This window comes from Callospermophilus lateralis, chromosome 11 (genome assembly GCF_048772815.1).
Source record: "Callospermophilus lateralis isolate mCalLat2 chromosome 11, mCalLat2.hap1, whole genome shotgun sequence".
NCBI lineage: Eukaryota > Metazoa > Chordata > Mammalia > Rodentia > Sciuridae > Callospermophilus > Callospermophilus lateralis.
Window position 1 is genome coordinate 122,430,183 of NC_135315.1, and position 20,722 is coordinate 122,450,904.

Sequence of the window (20,722 nt, forward strand, 5' to 3'; positions counted from 1 at the left end):
CTTGTTCTAACTACCCTAAAATATGAATTTATGTAATATGCCATAAAGTTACATCCATGATCTTGGTTAAACACAAATACATTATTTACTTATTTGTTGACCTCTATTCTTTTCTCATTAACCTGAACCCATTAAAACGTAAAATAATATGTTGACTCAATAAAACATAAACATAAAAGTAAATTCTTTTACTGAGTTTGGTAAGTAATGTTGCCATTATAGTTATAATTAACTATGTAGTTCTAAGGTAGACATTGAATTGTTTGAACTTATAATTAAAGTAAATGCATATATATAAACATTTGTGAAGGTAACTGCTAAGGAAAAGAAAGAGGAAGGGAGAAATAAGTACATCAAAAAGAGAAGGGGAATGAGAAGGAAACTTTCAGAGCCTTCAGGAATATGTGGTTCTATGAGAGAAACAGATTTAGACCTGTTTATCTTTGTACTCTAATGCCTGCTTACAAAATAATATTTGATTTCATACTAGGGAAAAGAGCTAATGCAATACATTTTAGTTGTATTCTTATTTTAAAATAGTTCATATATGTAATATATATGACATGTATGTAATTTATGACACATAAAAGAATACCTGAGAATCTTACAGAACTTAAGAATCGCAACATTGTCATCACTTTTCCATCTAGCATTTTCCACACTCACTTCCAAATTCTTGATACCTCTTATTCTTCCATTCATAGATAATAATATTTTGATTTTTGAATTTATCATCCTGTTCCTTTTGATTCATAGTTGCACTAATTATTTATCTTTACATACCATATTGTTTAGTTTACTGTCTTTTCAATTTTTTGAAAATATTGTTATAACATACATACAACTTTGCTTTTTCTCACTTATTGTTGCCCACTCATTTTTGATATTTTACCATTTATCTCATGTGTAGTTCAATGTAAATCAATTTATATTAATGTCTTTAAACTTCAACATTGAAGTGCTTGGTAATCTAAATTTGGTTTTGCCTTTTTACCCCCACAAATTTTTACTTCTGATATATGTGTGTGTGTTGGGGTGGTAGTGGTGATATTTCACTCTTAGTTCATTATTGGATAATTTTTAGTTTGTAGAAATCTGAATCCTAAATTAATGATGTTTCCTTCTCTGCAGAACTTTCACCTCCCTGTGCTATGGTCGTAATGACCTATTGACATGGGGCACTCCAGGTTCCCCAGTCTTATGTTCCAATTACATCACTGACACCAGTTCTTGTTTCAGAGATTCCTGCCATTCTTTAAGGCCCAGTGTTCTGTTTGTTCACTCAGAGTTTTCCATATCATGCTGGAATCAACCAATTTTCATAAGATTTATGTTTGCTTGTTTTTGCAAAATTTAGTTATCATATAATTAATAAGCTTCTTTCCAAAAGCATCTTATCTGGAAATGTGTTAAAAGCAGGTTGCATAGCTGACCTGCTCAAACTTAACCTTTTGTTTTATTTTGTTTTTAATTATATACATGAAACACTGGAATATAGCTACTTAAACAATTAAGAATTTTTATATAAAAATGAACATAGAATCACAGATTACAATGAGAGGACTGTTGTTTCACACTTAGTGATGCTAATTTCAAATTAATAATAAAAATATTTATCAATCACATAATTATGCCATTTTGAAATAATTATTTTCTTACATTTTAAGTTGCCCTGTGCTTAATTCTTTTTAGGAGGCAGACAGTTTGGAATCAAGAAATAACTTCTCATTTTAGTTTTGATATTCATTTCTTTAGTCACATAGTTTACATAACAGGAGATAATCAGCCTCTCACTGATGCTGTCACATGATACCAAAAATTGTGTTTCCTAGTCACTCGTTCCACTTCTTTTATTTGAAAACCAAGTTGCAAACAGTGGCACTATTTTGATATAGGTGGTTAATTAGACTTAATCAAACCAATCTAATACTCCAGTATTAGAATGCATAATTTGGAGGATGCCTACATGATCTGGACATAAAAAGAAACATAGTGGGCCATGAGAGCTCTGTTGTGTCTGCTATCAACTGGGAAGAATGCAAAACAGATAAGACTAGTTTACAAAGAAGATCAAGAAGAGCAAGATTGGAGTAAAATGATGGATATGTGATTCTAGATGTTTTTATTGCGTGGTTCAAAGCCCAGGCTTCCTGTCATTATTTTCCATGAGAACCTACTCTTACATTCCTTATTTAATCTGTTGAGGGTCTTATTTCTTGAAGTTATTCTGTTATTTGCAACCAAAGAACCTAAATTAATGTTAATCTAACTTTTGAATGGACAGAGAAAAAATATTACTACAATATTTTAAGTTGTATATGGACACAATACCTTTATTTTATTTATTCTTATTTTTATATGGTACTGAGGATCAAACCCAGTGCCTCATGTGTGCTAGGCAAGCACTCAACTACTGAGCCACAACTCTGGCCCTGATTATTCTTTCTATTAGATCCAATGTGTGTTTCTAGGCAAATTACTTAACCTTGTGTAAAATGCAAGTAATAATGTTCCTACTTTTTGTGCCAACAAAATGAGTTTATGGAGGTAAAATATTTGGAATAGTGTCTTGCTCTTAGTAAGTATAAACATCAACTCTTGCTTGTGTCCTCTGATATAGCAAGAATTTTAAATTTGTTTTACCAATCCATATTATATGCCACTTTCTAATGTAAAATAGTCCATTTGATGGTATGAGTTTTGCATTTAACAGAATTGGTTAATAAGATTTATTTATAAAAGAAGAAAGAGGAAAAGGAAGAAATAAAAATAATTACTCAAAATTAGTGCTTTATCTCAGAGATGAATGATTTAAAATAATTTTTTTTTAATGTTTACATGTACATCTGCTTTTTATATCTATTTTTGCTATATATTAGGACATGACTTGACTTCACTACATTGTCACCCTGAAATAAAACAATACCTTTCAATACTCATATTTTTGAGAATAACCAATCTACAAATGTGTCACAATTCTCTCTATAAATTTAAATTTGACACAAATTACTGCTTTAATAGAAAAGGGAATTTGAAATGAAAAGAGTTCACTATTAATGAAACAGGGAGCCAAGTCACAGTACTTTAACACAGCTTGTGTTAAAGTATTACCTTTGGATTCTTAGCCTTCTCACGAAGAACTGAAAGTTCAGCTTTAAATAATAACCTACAATGTTCTGTCTTGTGTCTCTTCTGGCCAGGTGGCCAGAATGATAACATGACAACATTAGGGAGGAATTTCCTGCTCCTTCATACCTTATAAAGTAATTTTTTCATTCCTCTTCAAATGTTGACAAGCAAAGCAAGAATGTTCTCACAAACAGATAAAGAGGAAAAAAGCATATTTCAATTTATTATGGCAAATTCATGAGTGACTACAGTCTTATATTTCCAAAACCAAATCAAAGGCTTGTCTTTATAGTCATTTATCAAATGCCAAAGAATTTGTGTGTACGAGTGTGTGTGCATAACTTTTAAACTTTTTTGTTCCCTGAAGCAATATGAACAGTAGATCTATGTGTTCTATCTCTAAGCTGTTAAGTGGAATATAAGCAATATGTTTTTATCATCATTGGAATAAAATACAAAAATTTTTGGGAAAACCACTAAAGTATGTATACAAAATATATTTGTGCAATCTATTAAGGTAATATTTTTTTTCTCCAAAGAAAGTTACTTTTGTGAATCTGTCATCTGTTGCCATACACCATCTTACTGGTGGGCACATAGGCATCTTCTAAGTTTCTCCAGTGGCACCCCATGAACTCTTCCTCCTTGGGAGAATACACTGGGAGAAAACCGAATTTGTCTGTGGTCATATCTGTTCATTTTGCAACCACTCTGCTTGGACTATGAATCAATGATAAGGTACTCTCCAGAAGTTGATGACTGTATTTGTTTTGGGTTATTATCATAACAAATCACTGTACACAATGTAGTGCCTCAAAACAACAGCAAACAAATTCAGTATCTCACAGTTCTGTGGATCAGAAAAATGAAACAGGTCTTGCTGGACTAAAATCAAGAGATAAGTTTGACTGTGCTTTGTTTTGGAAGCTCTATGGAGAATCTGTTTCTTTGTATTTTCCAGCCTCCAGAGGCTGCCCTGAAGTCTTTGCTCCTGGTGCCCTTCCTCCATTTCAAAAGGGCAGCTTGAATCCTCCAGTGTACCTTCTGAATTCCTCCTCTGAACTTTTCTCCCACTTTTAAGTGATAACATTGTTCCCTCCCCTTAGATAATCTGTAGTAATCTCCTTATGTAAAACTCAACTATTTAGCAATCTTAATTCCATCTGCAACCTTAATTTCCTTTCATCATGTAACATAACACATTAACAGGTTTTTTGGGATTGGGACATGAATATCTTTAGGATATGAATATCGTTAGGACAGCTCAGTGCATTATTCTGCCTAAAAAAGGGACTATATTTGCTTTCTATATTCTTTTACCTCACGTTGTTTAATTTTATGTTTTATAGAAATATATTTTTTGTCTATGTGGCACAGAGTGTGCTTGTTAATATATAAAAACCCAAAGAGCCATTAGTAGATGTTCTTCTTTTTTTTTTTTTTAAATAGTGGGGATGAGCCTAGGGGAGCTTAACCACTAAGATTCATCCCTAGTCCTACTTTATGTTTGATTTAGAGATAGTCTTCAGGGTCTTTCTGAATTGCTTAGGGCCTCACTAAGTTGCTGAGGCTGGATTTGAACATGGTTCCTCTTGCCTCAGCCTCCTGAGTCCCTGGAATTACGGACATAAGCCACTGTACCCAGCTACTTGATATTCTTGTAAGAGACTGGTTGTTGTTGATATAAAGAGAGAATAATTATTGGGAAAATGATCTGTATCATTTCAAAGTGAAATTAGTAATAAGATGTAGATGCAATTCACCTATTTATTGAAAATCAAAATAACAAATGTAATATGTAGTATTCATTATTCCTTTGATGAACTAACTTTGACAATTTTGTAAACAACCAAGCAAACTGAGAATATGGTCACATAGTAAAATTAAACAGGGTGATTTAAAGACATGCAGATAAGGTAACCTGAAGGAGAAATTGGAAGATGAAATACAATGTCAAATAGAGTAAACAAAACAAAGAAGTTGCTAACTTTAAAAAACATTATCTTCTTTAAAGACCTTAACATATCATGCATCTGAAAAAGCAATACATGAATTAAGTAGAACAGGCATGAAATATAACTTTATTTTTTGAATTTCATTCTTGAGAGAAATTATTTCAACTGGGTATTGTTTTTCTATGAATAACAAAAATTTTAGACATAATAATATTACATAAGCAGGACTTATAGGTTTTCATGTTTGAAAAAAGAACGAAAGCCAGTTAAAGTTTTCTTCATATTATGGACTTGGATATGTATGCTTCCTAACATTTTCAGTAATTTTAGTTCTTTGGAGAGAGTGACTACAAGCTCAATATGACAATGTAATAGCTTTCTATTTCTGTGTAACAATTTACTACAAACTTCCTAGTGTACGTATTCATTACTTATAATTTCATTGGGTCAGGAATCTGGATGTGGTTAAGGAAGGGCCTTTGCTGAGGGTCTTTCTATGCTGAGAGTCTTCATACAGAGATATGAAATCTCATTTTAGGCCTGGGGTTGTTTCTCTATCACTAAATTGGCTTCTGACAGAACTTATTTTCTTGTAGTAACAAGAAAAGAAGTCCTCAACTCCAAGATGCCACCCACTGTTTTTGTTCCTGGTGGCCTTTTCCACAGCCTAAGTTCACTTCCTCAAGGCCAACATAGGAAGGTCTTTCTGAGGCTTCACTTCTTTTTAAACATTCATCTCACTAAAACAAGTCCACCCATGACAATCTCCCCTTTGATCAACCCAAAGTAAATTTTTGGTAATCGAAGCATAGAAATGACAGCCCATCATATTACAGATTCACCTACACTCAAGAGGAAAAGACATGAATGTACATACATGTGAAATAGATACAGAAAGATCTATCTATCTGTATATACCAGGAGACAGGAAGCTTGAGGAATCTTAGAATTCTCCCACAGATTTTTTTCCCCAAAATTTAATAGGGGCTGGGGTTCAGTGGCAGAGTGCTTGCCTAGCATGTGTAAGGCACTGGGTTCAATCCTCAGCACCACATAAAATTAAATAAAATAAGTATATTGTGTCTATCTACAACTAAAAAACAAACAAAAAAACAAACAAAAAATCCTAGTCTCCTATTTCCCAGTTAAAAAAAAAAAAAAAAAAAAGAAAGAAAGAAACATTACTAACCACCCTTCATGTAGGTGACTAGGAAAGATTTAACTCTTAAAAATCAGAGATACATTGGATGTCATGTCATATCTAGATACATAATTTTTATGTACATTTCCACATATAAAATACTACTGTTTAATATTTACTATATTTTTTTTATATTTTGACCCTGATTGCTTTTGTCGTTGTGCTGATATTCTCACATTTAAATTTAACCACTCCTGTTCTAGGCCACATTGTCATTTGAGTATTTGAATGTCAACAATAATTACTTGTATTTATTTTAAAATTACATACTATGTGTTTTAATGCTGAAGATTTTTATGTACTGGACATCGTGAATCTTTTTTATTTTTTTTTTGGTGGGGGGGGTACCAGGGATTGAACTCAGGGACACTGGACCATTGAGCCACATCCCCAGTCCTGTCTTGTATTTTATTTAGAGATAGGATCTCACAGAATTGCTTAGCTCCTTACTTTTTGCTGAGGCTAGCTTTGAAATCACAATCCTCCTGTCTCAGCCTCCTGAGCCACTGGAATTACAGGTGTGCACCACCGTGCCTGGCATCATGTATCTTAATTTATTGAAAAATTGAGATGTCATTGTGGTTAAAAAGCAAATAAAGTGATCCACAGTAGTGAAAGATGGACATAACAGCTTAAGTATGATATAAAACTACAACAAATTTTAAGGTATTGGAAATATCTTACTAAATCTAGAATGTCTATATTTTATGGAAAGTAAGGTAGCTAGACTACATGGCTACTTCAAAGCAGAAAAAAATCTAATCACTGAGTGTTTCTGAGAGTGAGAGATTTAAGTTCAGGCAAACTAAGTAAGATTTACAGATTTTTTTTCTTGTCCTCAAAAATATTTCCTCATGGGGATTATTTTTTTTCTGATGTTTAATCTTATGTTTACTTTCTTGGAACCAGTGGGAGATTCTAAAAAGCAAACAATGTTTCCAGCTTCATGGCAGAATTCAAAATAATATTAGCTGAAATATGGAATCATTTCCCCTATTTGGACTGAAAGGTCATGTAGGGGAACATCTTGTGTATTATGGCATCTACTGTGATCGTTTTAAGAATCTGAGTTTGTTATATTACAAATTTCACTTGATGGCATGCTACTGAGATGACATATGGCCACAGCAGATGCATGGCCACAATTTGACCTCGAACAGAGTAGCTATAGCGAAGATGGGCAACATTAACACTCCTCTAGGTACCAAGCAATCTGACTAAAATTGCTCCTACTTGTTATTCATGGAAGGTAATCAGAGACTTTTTCAAAACACATGTTGTTTTTAGCAAAGAAGCTTAAATGATTTATATAGTTCACATAAGGTAATTAATCCTCATGAAATGAAATTAATTCTCATATTTAATTATTTATTACTTGGTTTTTTATTACTCAGAATATTATTTCTCCAGAAACAATGTAATAAATAAGGCTTATTTTCTTAACCTATAGTTATCTTCAATCAACTTATAATTTATCTAATACAATGCCAGTTAATAACAATATAGTTAAATATGTAATAGCTGCTATCATTGCTGAGATAATGGCTATAAAACAAACAGTCTAGCCATAAATGCACTCAAAGTTTTCTAATCTTAGTAATTAAGGAAAACAGTTTAATTAGATTCTTATGAAAAAATACTTGGTTACACACTTGACTTTTAAATAATAATGATAGTAAGTTCTATGAAATAAAATTTCACTTTACATCATCCAATTTGCATTCTTACAAAATCTCACTCTTTGCAATACAATACATATAAATCTCAGTTCTGATTAGGATACAATGGTATCTCACAAGTAAAATATAGATAGTTTTCTAATTTTTCTCCTCTTTTTAATTGGATTGAATAACCTACCTATTCCATTTTCCTTTTTTTGGATTTATTAAGTTGAACTCATTTTTAATAATTGCAGTAGAGAAAACAACTTGCTTCTTATTGTGTTCATTGATCAATATCATAAAACACCAGGTAAAATATAAATCTTATCATATCATGTCTCGTTTTAGCCCCGTCTCATGACTTCAGTGTTCATCATACAAGTTGCTATTAATTATACCATAGACTTTTAAATCACTGTTATTTTGTATAAATGGACATTCATTTTTAAAAATGTACAGATGAAAATATTCTTTATATTTACCTATATTCACTTTTCTGCTATCTTTAAAAATTTATGTCAGATGAAGTTTCAATTTGCTATGAATTTTCCTTGGCCTTCATGATGTATTTAAGCATATTTTGTGATACATGTCTCCAGATGTTGAATTTTTTTCAGTGCTGATTTATTTCAAATATTTTTATTTCTCCCATTTCAGAAAGATATTATCAATATATATGAAATGTAAAAATTGAATTTTGAAAGTTTTTCAATATCTATAATACACATAGTTTCCAAAGAGAAACAATTATAATTTTATTATTCCCCACATTCATGAATTTTTTTAGTATTTTTTTATATACACTTTTTACATTTATCTTTTTAGTTTTTGTATTTAGCAATTTACATCTTTGTATAGTCTCTTTTATCTCTGCTAGGCCTTAGAAAATTTGATGTCACTGAAACTCATTTTAACTTTTCAGTATTCCTCTGTTATTTAATTTGAATAATTTATTTTAAATTCTTTGATACTAATTTCAACAGCTTGGTATTTCTGGTTGCCTTTGTGTTGACTACTTTTTCTTTGGTTATCTTTCACAGTCTTCTTATCTTAGTATGCTTAGGAAACTTTCACTGTTTGCTGGACATTATTAATACTCCATAGTTGACACTGAATTGTATTATCTATCTTTCAAGAAAATTTATTGAGTTTTATTAACTTTTTTGGGGTGGAGGTAATGATAAGATAGAAAATTTGATACTGTGTCAGCTTTATCTTTTAGATATTTACTTTTATATTAATTAGGGTAATCCAAGAAGATCATTCAGGAAAGTCACCCTAATGATTGCACAAGGCTTTCATGGGGTCTATCAAGAGTCTAGTGTTAGGTAATTTTTCTTTTTCAAACTAATAAACACTGAAAATTCACCACATATTTCATGGTCAAAAACTTAAGAATAACTTGTGCAAATTTCTAGACCTTCTTTTTTGTAAAACTGTCTTCTTCAGAACCTCAAATTGCAGCCATCTAAGTGTCCAAGAACTCTAATCTCTACCTTCTTAATTCTCAAAACATTTGTGCTTGGCTTCAGCATCATTTTTGTTCATCAAAATCTAGAAATTCTCTCTAAGCAAAGTGGTAGAATGATCTTAGTGACTTCTCTTTCTCAGAGAAAATTGAATACTGCTATGTCCAACACCTAAAAATGGTCTTTTGTTTAGTTTACTTATTTATTAACTCATTCATTCATTATTTCATTTAGATGCTGAGTTAGACTTGTGTTATGGGTGGCACTCTATTATTGACAGAGTGGAAATCCCACAGTATCGGTTTAAGACAAATTTTGTGATTTCTATTTAAGAGAACTGAGCTTAAAAATTTAAGTATCTTGCCCAAGGTCATATCATAACTCACTCTTGGAGCAGTGTTACATACTCTGGTGTCTATTTCTTATGTTTGCCACTACCAGAGAATGCAACTAAATGTGTTTACATCATCTTCTTAGAGTCTTACAAGAAAGCTTGGTGACAAAAGTTATGACCTTGAAAGTACAGCTTTATATAACAGTGAATTGGTGTGAAAGATCAGCTAGACATGGTCCTTTAGTGACATATTGTTTAAAGTTAACTTCTCTAAAACATTTTAGATACTTATGTACAATGAAAGAAGACATTTTTGGTTTCTAATAAATTCAAATAGCTTTCAATTTTAGCATCACATCTACATTTATAATTTAATAAACAGTATAATAATGAGATAAAAGAGGGAAAGTATTTAATACTAGAGTTTTGATGACATGAGATTAAGCCTGCGAGATTACAAATCAACATCTTTGCCTATATTGCAGAAATTACTAAATCTTCTAGATGGGAGAGAATTGAAAAATAAAGTAGTACAAAGAAGGCATTCTATAATTAAACAGTGATCCATGTAGGCACAGAGTAAGTAGATTACTACACAGAGAAGCTGACAAATATCAATAAGACAACAGATGAAAGATGTCTGACTAGCATGTCGATCCCAGTTCTAGATGAAGAAACAACGGAAGTAGACAAAGCACGATCCTAATGATGTGGGTTTTAATCTTTCCGTATGTATCATTTCCAGGCACATCATGTGGCACATACATTTAACAAATTCTGAAAGAAGCTAAATTCTGAAAGGAAAGTCAATTCATTTCATTTATTCTTATAAGTGTGCTCCATTAGGAAAAAGCCTGATATTGGTTCAAGGCATGGAGAAAGATACATGAGTGAATAAGAGCAAAACTTTTTCCTCACTTTTAATTTAATGTCTACAACTTTTTGGCTGTTGATCCTCAAACCCAGTCACTTAAATTTCTAAGTCTGTCATTAATAAATGGGTGTTAATAACATAAATGAGTATTAATATGTGGTTTCAAATGAAATATTATATAAGACAAGATTATATAATAAATCACATCTAAAACACTTGGAGAGATCAGAATATGTAATAATAAATTCCTTAGACTATTTTCTGAACAAGTTGCTTTTTGCAATGTTGTTTCCAATATATGTCAAAATATATGCCATTTTTATATACTCTCTAGTGTATAGACTGCCCAAGAATTACATTGTATGTTTCTATACCTTTTTATTTATACAAGAAAATAAAATAACAGTTTTCTTTTGCTTTATTTTCTTGTCTTTGATAGTTTGAGAAATGAACCCATGAAATGAACCCAACTTTTCACTGAGCTACATCTCTGACCCTTTCTTAATTTTTCTATTTTGATACAGGATCTCTGTTCCCAAGCTGGGTTCAAACTTATGATCCTCCTACTTTAGCCTTCCCAGTAGCTGTAATAATGCTTTTAGTTTTTATGATGATATATGAAATTATTTTCCACCTTTAAATAGCCCTGTAGTGTTTTTTAACCTTTAAAACCTGATATTTGAAAATATTTTTAATACAACATATAAATTTCCATTTGTCCCAAGATCTGCCTGTGAAGAACAGAGCAGAAGTGAACATCTCTTGCCAGTCTCTAAGCTGTTGCTATTACAGAGAACTCTATGAGTTTCTAAAACACTGAGGTTGCCAGTGGGGAGCAGAGGATAAGAAGAGGTATATGATCTATCTCCTAGACTTGAGCAAGAGTAGAAAGAATAATGGATGTATTTCTTATGGATACATGTGGAAAGTCCTCACTGGGTCTGAAATCACAGTAAGCTGAAATGACTCAGCCTTGGGAGACAAGGAACAACCACACTTGTCAAACTAATGTTGCTGTGATAAAGAAAGAAGATGCCTGATGTGAGCAAAATGCCAGTGTTGTGATTTCTAAAAGAAAATCTGATTTTCATCAAGACAAGAAACATGACTTTATTAAAGTGCATAAAGTAAATTTCAAAAATGGGCAGGCTCATCCAGTATCCCATATGGTGTGAATACTAAAAAAAATAAAGTTTCAATTTGCTTGACTTGGGCCTAAAGAAAGAATATACAACACTGTGTAAACTCTGAAGATGTTTGTGTTGAAGCTGAAATGAACAAAATGACCTTATTCACTTATGCCAACTCCTTGCTATACCCTCACAGGTCAGACAGCAGGGAGAGAACAGTCAAGTCTCATCTTGCAAGGTCACTAATCCCCTTTCTGGAGGTCCCACCTTTTGACCTAAGTACCTTGAAAAGCTAGCATGGCCTCACATGGAAGGTTAGGATTTCAATGTAGAAATTCAGAGCTGAGTAAAACAGTTAGTTCATAATCAATGGCATAGACTTTCTAACTCCATAAGCACCTTTACTTTATTGTCTTAATCACATGTCACTGTAGAGAGATTTAATCAGGAGATTCTTGCGTCTCATTTTTTACTTCTTGTTCTCATGTCTTTGCTTTCTCACTTTCTATACTTTGTGGTAATATTTAAAAAGTCTTTTAAAATGAAGGCAATGCTGTGGCTACATAACTTCTTTCTCATTTTTTCCCTTAGGATAATGCATCTTTTCCCTACCTAGTTGATACCTTCTCACATTAGTAGATGCCTGAATGGTATGGACTAGCGGGAGAAACGTTAAAAATGAAAATACTTAACTTGGGAAGCCAGCCTTGGTGACTTAGAGAGACCCTGTATCAAAATAAAAAACAAAGGTTTGAGGATATAGCACAGTGGTACAGCACCCCTGGGTTCAATCCTCAGAACCAAAAAGAAATACAGAGAGAAATCCAGTTATATTCAGGATTAATATACTTTTAATACATTTTAAAATATAATTTTAGTGAAAATTCCCTGAGTATAAGTCATAAAAATCCATTGGATCGATTCCATTACCTATGTTAATGTAGGTAGTTGTTTTTAATAATGTTTTAGATTTTTAATATTCTTCTCACTCATACCAAAGAAAGGATGTGGAATATTTTTCAAGATATCTGAACATACACTTCTAATACCTGATGATTTTTTTAGATTTTTTGCTAAGTTTTCACATAACTAAACAGCAAATATGCCCGTTCAAGTGTCTGAGAGCCATTCAGCATCTATTTTTCAACCCCAAAGTTAAATTGGTTTTGGAGATTGAATAAACTGTGAATTCCCTTTTGCAAATGGGGGTGGAATAGGGGGTGACAAGTAGATCAGGAGAGACATTAAGAATTACTGGACTGCTGTAGTTGCAAAAATCTCAAATCCTGCCTGTGCAACTTTTAATGACAACACGTGACTTCTCTCTATGGCTCTTGGCAAGCTGATAACATAAATGACCACTTAATGGTATGTATAAAAGAACTAGGTGTTTCAGAAGAGACAACTGACAACAGCTCAGAAAATATAGAGGAGGTGGAGAACAGGGGCTGCTTGGAGTCAGCTGTACTGTGGAATCCTTATTTCTTTAAAAGTTAAGACGAGTTACAGAGAGCTGAAGCATTTCTTTACAGTCCTTCTAAGGCACAGAGCGAATAGTTAGATGTTGTTTACCTAAGCACACTGAGAAGATGATAAAAAAAAATCCATAGGCTTTAAGACCAAAGTGGTTTCTTCTTCAAATATAAAGCCTCTGGTGACGGGCAGTGCTGTTTGTTTTGTGAGAATTGCAGGCTAAATGAATCAGGCAGAGAATAGGATCTAATTTCTCTAGAGGCAGGTACTTCCAGAGACATCCTCCAAAGATGAAAAAAAAAATTCCATTTCCAGAATCCATTAAAATAGTTTAATCTAAATCATTATCTTTCAAACTTTGTAAAATAGTTTTGCACAAAATAAGAAAATGTTAAGCCATTCAGTAAATTTAGATTGTATCCTTGAAGAAAAGCTCCTTCACCTGCCTAAAGTCAGAATTTGACACTGGGTCCACAATGAGCTTGGGAATCAATAGTGCATTAAATGCACCCATAAATGATTGTTTATTTATAAAGCATACCTAGAGCCTGTGTAATTAAACCTTAACTTTCCCAATAGTACAGCTAACCTAATTATAGTACAACAACAAAATGAGGTGTCATATAATGCCATGGCTAAAGTATTGTCATTCATGGAATAGTGCTGGGAGCCATCAGCCAAGTAGGTATGACAAATTCCTTGCCAGCTTACTCCCATGCTGTCTAGTGGAAGGACTTCTGAAAGGTGACCTTGCTCAAGGACCAGGGCAGGATCCGTATTTAGGGTGTTCCCCCTTTAGAATAGGGCAGTTTAGCATAATAGGAGATTAGGGTGTTCCCCTTTAGAATAGGGCGTATCCTGCTGCTGAGTTCCTCTTGAGTTCTTAGGGTCAGACAGTATATTTTGGGAGACAGAAGCCCATGTGGAGTGGATTTGGGTGGAGAGTGGATTTGGGAGAAGTGGATTTGGGCAGAGAACGTGGATTTCCCAGATCGTGTTTGTAGACGGCCGGTGTGAGTTCGGGAATAAAGAATTGCTGTTTGAATCTACAAGCTGTGTGGAGACTGGTGATTTGTGCCCAGCCAGAGACTGCGGCAGAATAGAATTTTCCAATCAATGTTGTATATTGAAATTATATTTTACTTCTATGTCTAACATAGATTAAGAATTTAATGACCTCCTTAAAAGTTTTACAATACTTTTGTCACTCTAGATAGATATTCTTAAGTAAAATTATTCTCATAGATTATTAGAATTAATCAAGTTGCTTAATATTTGCCAATGTTTAGTAAAAGCAAATATCTACTTCCTTCTTATTTAAGTGAGAATATTTCAAAGGTAACAAATATTGTTAGAAACTATTTCTTTAGATTGTACGATAATAAACTATCATCTAATTGAAATTTCTAAGCATTCTGTTTCACAGCCATTAATAGATAATATCTATGCCAGTCTTGAAGACTAGATCTGCTTCTTGTTCTTTTATGACATACATACTTTAATAAAAAACAAGAGGTTAAGGTACAAAAGAGCTTAGCAGGATCTTATGATACAAATTAGTTACAATTAGTTCCAGGATAATGTTTTTGTTTTGTTTTTAGGAAGAGATGATTATGTATCATAGGTGATTTGTTAAAAACATTAAAAATTGGTGGGCTGGGGATGTGGCTCAGTGGTAGCATTCTGTCCTAGGTTGCATGACCTGAGGTTGATCTCTAGCACAGAAAAAAAAAACTAATATAACAATAATAATAATAATAATATTTAAATAAGTTAACCATTTTGAGCTTCTCTAATCTCATTCTAAATCTGGAAATAAAATCATCATTACCACTGTAAGGCTTTGGGGGAACAAGTGAGTCTTATTTAACTTTGCATATTTGAGATAGAGAAGATTTGATAAATAATTTTTTTAAAAGTCAAAGACTTAGAAATAAGTATATATAGATTCTGACTTACAATAATTCAGCTTACGAATTTTTTTTTTTTTTTACTTTACTATGGGGTGACAGCAACATTCATTCATTAGAACCCATACTTTAATTTGGAATGCTGCTCTTTTCCTCAGTTTGTGAAAGGGGACATGATTATCTTTCATGGCTGAACAGCAGCACCAGGTGCAGTTCCCTCACTATCATGAAGGGAAGCAAATGGTTCTCTCTCATGTACTGTGCTGCTAAGGTAGGATGTTCAGTAGCTTAGATGTTTTAAATATGTTTTTGGCATAATATTTTCAGTTTGTGGTGATGTTATCAGTACATAACCCCAGTCATAAGTGCAGGATCTTCTCTAAGTCTTCAGAACTAACTCTCATAACCTGGAGGTGATGCCAGTATCCCCTGAATGCTGCAATGAGGCCAAATGGAATCAAGGCTGGAAGCTATTCCTGAAATGCCTAAAGACACTATTTAAATGTAATCCTGTGTATTACATTGCCCCCATAATGTTCAGTAAAAAATATTTTATTACATGAAAATATTTTATTAATTTGAAAATATAAGGGAACATCATATTTCAGAACTATGCCATAACAAAATGATAAAGATCAGTGGCTTCAGCAACTGAAATTTGTTTTTCATTGGTCTGGAGTTTGGAAGTATGAGATCACGTTACCAAGCATGGATGTTTCTGGTGGAACCTCTTTTTGTGACTTATAGACCACTGTCCTCTCATTGTTTTCTCACCTTCTTTGTGTCTTCTTTGAAAAAGATATGTGATATGTCTTCTTTTAAGCACACTGATCCTATTATATCAGGGCTCCACAGGTATAACAGTGTATAACCTTAATTGCTTTCTGAGAGATTTTTCTATCTCCTAGTATAATCACACTAAAGGTTAGAGCTTTACCATATTAATTTGAAAGAACAACTAATATTCGGTCCATCACAGGAACTCCATGATTTATATGTGGAAGGAGTTTTTGCACCTGTTGGGGAGAAGGGAGAAGAAAATAGATTGTTTTGAATTATTGAGCTTCCCTCTAAGCAGCTTGAAATATCTAATTATTTATAACACATGTAGTAGAACTCATTAAACCTAAGAAAACACTATTCCTTATATTTCAAATTCTTTTTTCATACCAAATTGAAGATTAAGTAAATTCAAATCCCAACAGCTATAAAAACATAAGGGAACTTCCAAATAACCTTTTAATCTGGTTTGACTCCTCTAGTCAGTTTATATGAATATGCACTTTTATATGATTTTAAGACCCTGATTTTCTTTCTAACATTGTGCAATGGATAAATGAGTCACTGAAGTAAGACAAAACAATTTGTAAAGTGAATAAGGATTCTGATAAGGACAAATGACAGACAGTATAAATTTTGTAAATTGCAGGATGATGAAGGAAATCACGAGCTATTCAATGGAAAGATTTTAAAAGCAAAATAAGAAGGATTAGAAAAAATTATTATGAAAAAATGACCTGTTGATGCATGAACCAAAAACAATAAGAATGCCAATACAAGATGAAATGGCTCATGGTTGGACAGTTGTTCTCGCAGAATTATTTTTCATGTGTAAAACATTGCTGTGCACTTTGGACAAGATCATGATTTGGTTTAGGTCAGAGTCTTGTGATGATAATGCTTATTAGGAAAATGTGCATGAGATGCCCACCTATATAACCTCCCACCTTTATGTTTTATTTCCTTTTTGTGGGGGTAGGGGTTGACAAAACTGCTTCCATTTCATTTCTGACAACTTTTACACATATAATATATACACATACAAGTATGCATCCAGATACATACACCTGGATATAATGCACACATATATGTTACATATTGCATTATATATTATATCTATAAATAGTATATCAATAAATTGGAGTATATACTTTGTAAGTGAATTGGGCTGACATGAAGGTCTTTAATGTGGGTTCTTTCAACCTTGTCAAAGTTTACTCATCTAAAATTAGAGAACTGTCATATTAGTTCCTTCATAGGACTGTGTGGACAAATAAATGAGATAATAAGCCTGGAGTGAAAAGAGCAATGGTAGATAGCATTAGATGTTCACAATTATGTTACAAATGATAATTATTTCCACCACCACCACAACAATCATAAACATCATCACAAATTAAGCACATGATTTCATCTCAATGCTTGCTATTGGACACTGCATAGCCTCTCTGAACATAATGACATCTGTTGAGAAGATAAGAGAGTAAAAATTAATACAAAATGATTCTATGTCATGTGGAAGCCAAATGGTATCACACATGATTCATTACAGCAAGAACTAGAGAAGTCTTGGAGAGTTCTGAGTCATCCCTTGGCATATGATGGTACTGAAGATTAATTCCTACTTCTTTAATAGTGGAGGAAAATATGAAGCATACAAAACTTATGTCTAGTCTTTGGTCAGTCTGTATTTAACTAATTTTAATAATAAGAGTAGAAATATTTGACCCTAAAAATTCAAAGAGAAATTTTTAAATAAAGGAAGAGAATATTTACCAGTTAAGTATGAGAAATAGTTCAATTATAAGAGTTTTTTTTTTTTTTGCATAGAACAAGGGTTTCTTTTACTCACTCTTAACCCTACAAAAAATAATACTTTCTCTATAAATATGTGACCTTATCATTAAAAACTTCCCTTCAAGGGATGTTTTCCTCAATCAAAACAAATAATTTAGAGACATCATTTTAATCAAACACTTTAAAGAACACTATAAATTTAATATGAAAAAAATGATAGAAAAGTTCTACAAAAGAGTTCAGAGTCATTTGCAGCTACTTAGGATAGTGGCTTTTATTTGAAGTTTATAAGGTCTATTTTTTTCTAGCTAAATATATAGCTTTATAACTTAACTTCTGAATGGTGTATATGTGTCCTCATCATTGACACATTGGTATAAACCTTATATTGTCAAAGAAAACACCTAAGGTCCAATTATGCCCATTGAGTCTCACTTAAAAAGTCTCATCTAGGACACAAGCTCTTTGCTGGCAAAGCTAATGAATATATCTCAGAGTCTCATGATGTTCCTACAGTTTGTGATTCAATGTATTAATGAAAATGATGGGCAGATGCTGCTGTTATGCCCAGAGGTCTCTTCTTTGGGCACAGCTTTGGTTACCTTGGTTGAGAATTCCAACACACTAATCTCCTCGATTGCTGCCATTGAAAGGAAATCTCCTCGATTGCTGCCATTGAAAGGAAATCTCTTGTCAATCAACCACCACCTGCACCACTGCTGCCATTGCCTCTGACACTGCTGTTGCCAGCTTTAAATCACCTGGAGGCCTTCTTTCTGGGTGCTGCTGCCACAGAAGAAACCGTTGCCCTAGATGTAACTGAAGCCAACCCTGCTGCTGATCCCTAGTGAAGCTGCCCTCACAGCTGCAGTTGCAGCTGACTTTGAAGCCACAGCTAATGCTGACTCTGGGGCCAAGGACCACTGCCACTACTGCTGCTACCACAGCCTAGAGGACTGCTTTCAGGGAGACTCTAGGTTTGGTTTTATGTGGCTGCATCCATTTTGGGACACCAGCCAGGGACTAGGTGTGGGTAGGTTTACCACCATAAGGGCCTCTGTCTGGGGACTACAGCTGGGACCTGCAGGTCTCCTGTGGGGTTGCCTGCAGGTTTGGAGGAGCCTGGAGTCTTCCTACTGAGAGTGTTGGTTGCCATTCTCTTTCTGCTGAATCTCGGGGTTGCTTCTTTATGTGAGTGTATCCCTTGTGGTCTCTCTGCAAGTTGGAACATCATTGAGATTGTGGGACTACAGCAAGGCTGATCCTAAGGTATCTGAAGGACAGATCCGTTGGATAGAGACTGGGTTTGCCAGGGCTAACCTGGGTTTGGTGATCACAAGAGATGTCAGAGACAGGGCTGTGAAACTGTTGAACACTGACAGAGACAGTCTGACTTTCCAGCAAGACTTGTTTTATTTTATTTTTTTGATTCACTATTTATTTTTTTGATCACTCTACCATATTTGTAACAGGATGCTTTTAATGCATCAGTGTGTGGAGGACAATTATATATAATTAGTTTATTGCATTTTTGTTTTATTCTTATATATTTAAGTTTTTCTCTTTGTTTCTATTTTTCCTCTCTCTTGTCTATTTACTTGGATTTTATTTTCAACTTTTCTCCAATCAACAGCCAATATTTGTTGGCTACTCTTCCACTCCTCCTGTGAATTTTTACTTCTAGCTTCTAACTTCCTCCCTCGAAAATATTGCATACTACACTGCCTCAGTTCTCCCATCCACCATTTGAAATTGTAAATCGTTTTAACAAACATTATATTTATATTACAGATAGTTATTGAACTCATCATTTTGGTTCAATGCAAGAAAACAGGAAATACCTTAGTGGGAGCTATTAGGTTTAAGGCAATATATTGTGTTCATTGGGTGCTGTTGATATTGGTCTTACCAGTAAAGGCAAAGCACTAGAAACCTTCAGGAATACTATAGGTCTACAGGATAGAATTTATTCTGCCTTAGATCCATATTTTTAGATGGAAAAACACACTAACAATATTTTAAAAAACAAACAAAAAAAACAAGAGAATAAAGCACCCCAAACCAACTGAGATTCTTCAACAATAGAAGCCACTAATAACATAGTGTAACTTCAGATTGTATATAGGTAAACTGATATGTGAAGTAAAGGATAGTATAAAGAGTGAAATCAAAGAAAAAATACAGGAAGTGAAAGGGCACTTCAATAAAAAGTTAGAGATCATGAAACATACAATACAATAAGCAGAAATCCTTGAAAAAAATGAATCAGTAAATCAAATTTTAAATTCAATAAAAATCATCACCAATAGATTAAACCACTTGGAAGACAGAATCTCAGACAATGAAGACAAAATATATAACCTTGAAAGTAGATTTTAACATGTGGAGAAGTTGATAAGAAACCATGAATAGAACATCCAAGAATTATGGGATAACATGAAAAGACCAAATTAACGAGTTACCAGAATAGATGAAGGAGCAGAGATACAAACCAAATAAATGCGAAATCTTTTCAATGATATAATAGCAGAAAATTTCCCAAACCTAAAGAATAAAATGGAAAATCAAATACCAGTATCTTACAGGACCTCAAAAGAACAAAATTCCAGCAGACCCATACCAAGACATATTATAATGAGAATGACTAACACAGAGAATAAAGATAAAATCTTAAAGGCTATGAGAGGAAAAAACTAAGTTATGTATGAGGAGAAACCAATTTGGATTTCAACAGATTTCTCAGCCCAGACCCTCAAAGCTAGGAAGTCCTAGAATAACATATTCCAAGCTCTGAAAAAAAAAAAAAAACAAATGCCAATAGAACTTTATATCCAGCAAAATTAAATTTCAGATTTTAATATGAAATTAAAACATTTCATGATAAACAAAAATTAAAAGATTTCACAACTAGAAAGCCTACACTACACAGCATTTTTTAAAAAAATATTCCATGAGGATGAAGTAGCAAAAAAAATAAGTAAAAGCCAACAAAGGGAAGATCTACAGTAA

The 20,722-nt window shown here is 33.2% G+C and overlaps 1 protein-coding gene across 1 annotated transcript in view; it reads left to right on the plus strand.

Annotated features, from left to right (window-relative positions):
* The window catches only part of LOC143410800 (cadherin-10-like), an 87,421-nt gene extending 68,860 nt beyond the window's left edge, over positions 1–18,561 (plus strand). The window contains 2 exon segments of the mRNA XM_077110667.1: positions 15,295–15,407; positions 18,367–18,561. Coding sequence (XP_076966782.1) covers positions 15,295–15,407; positions 18,367–18,561 — 308 coding nt within the window.
* The last annotated feature ends 2,161 nt before the right edge of the window (positions 18,562–20,722 follow it).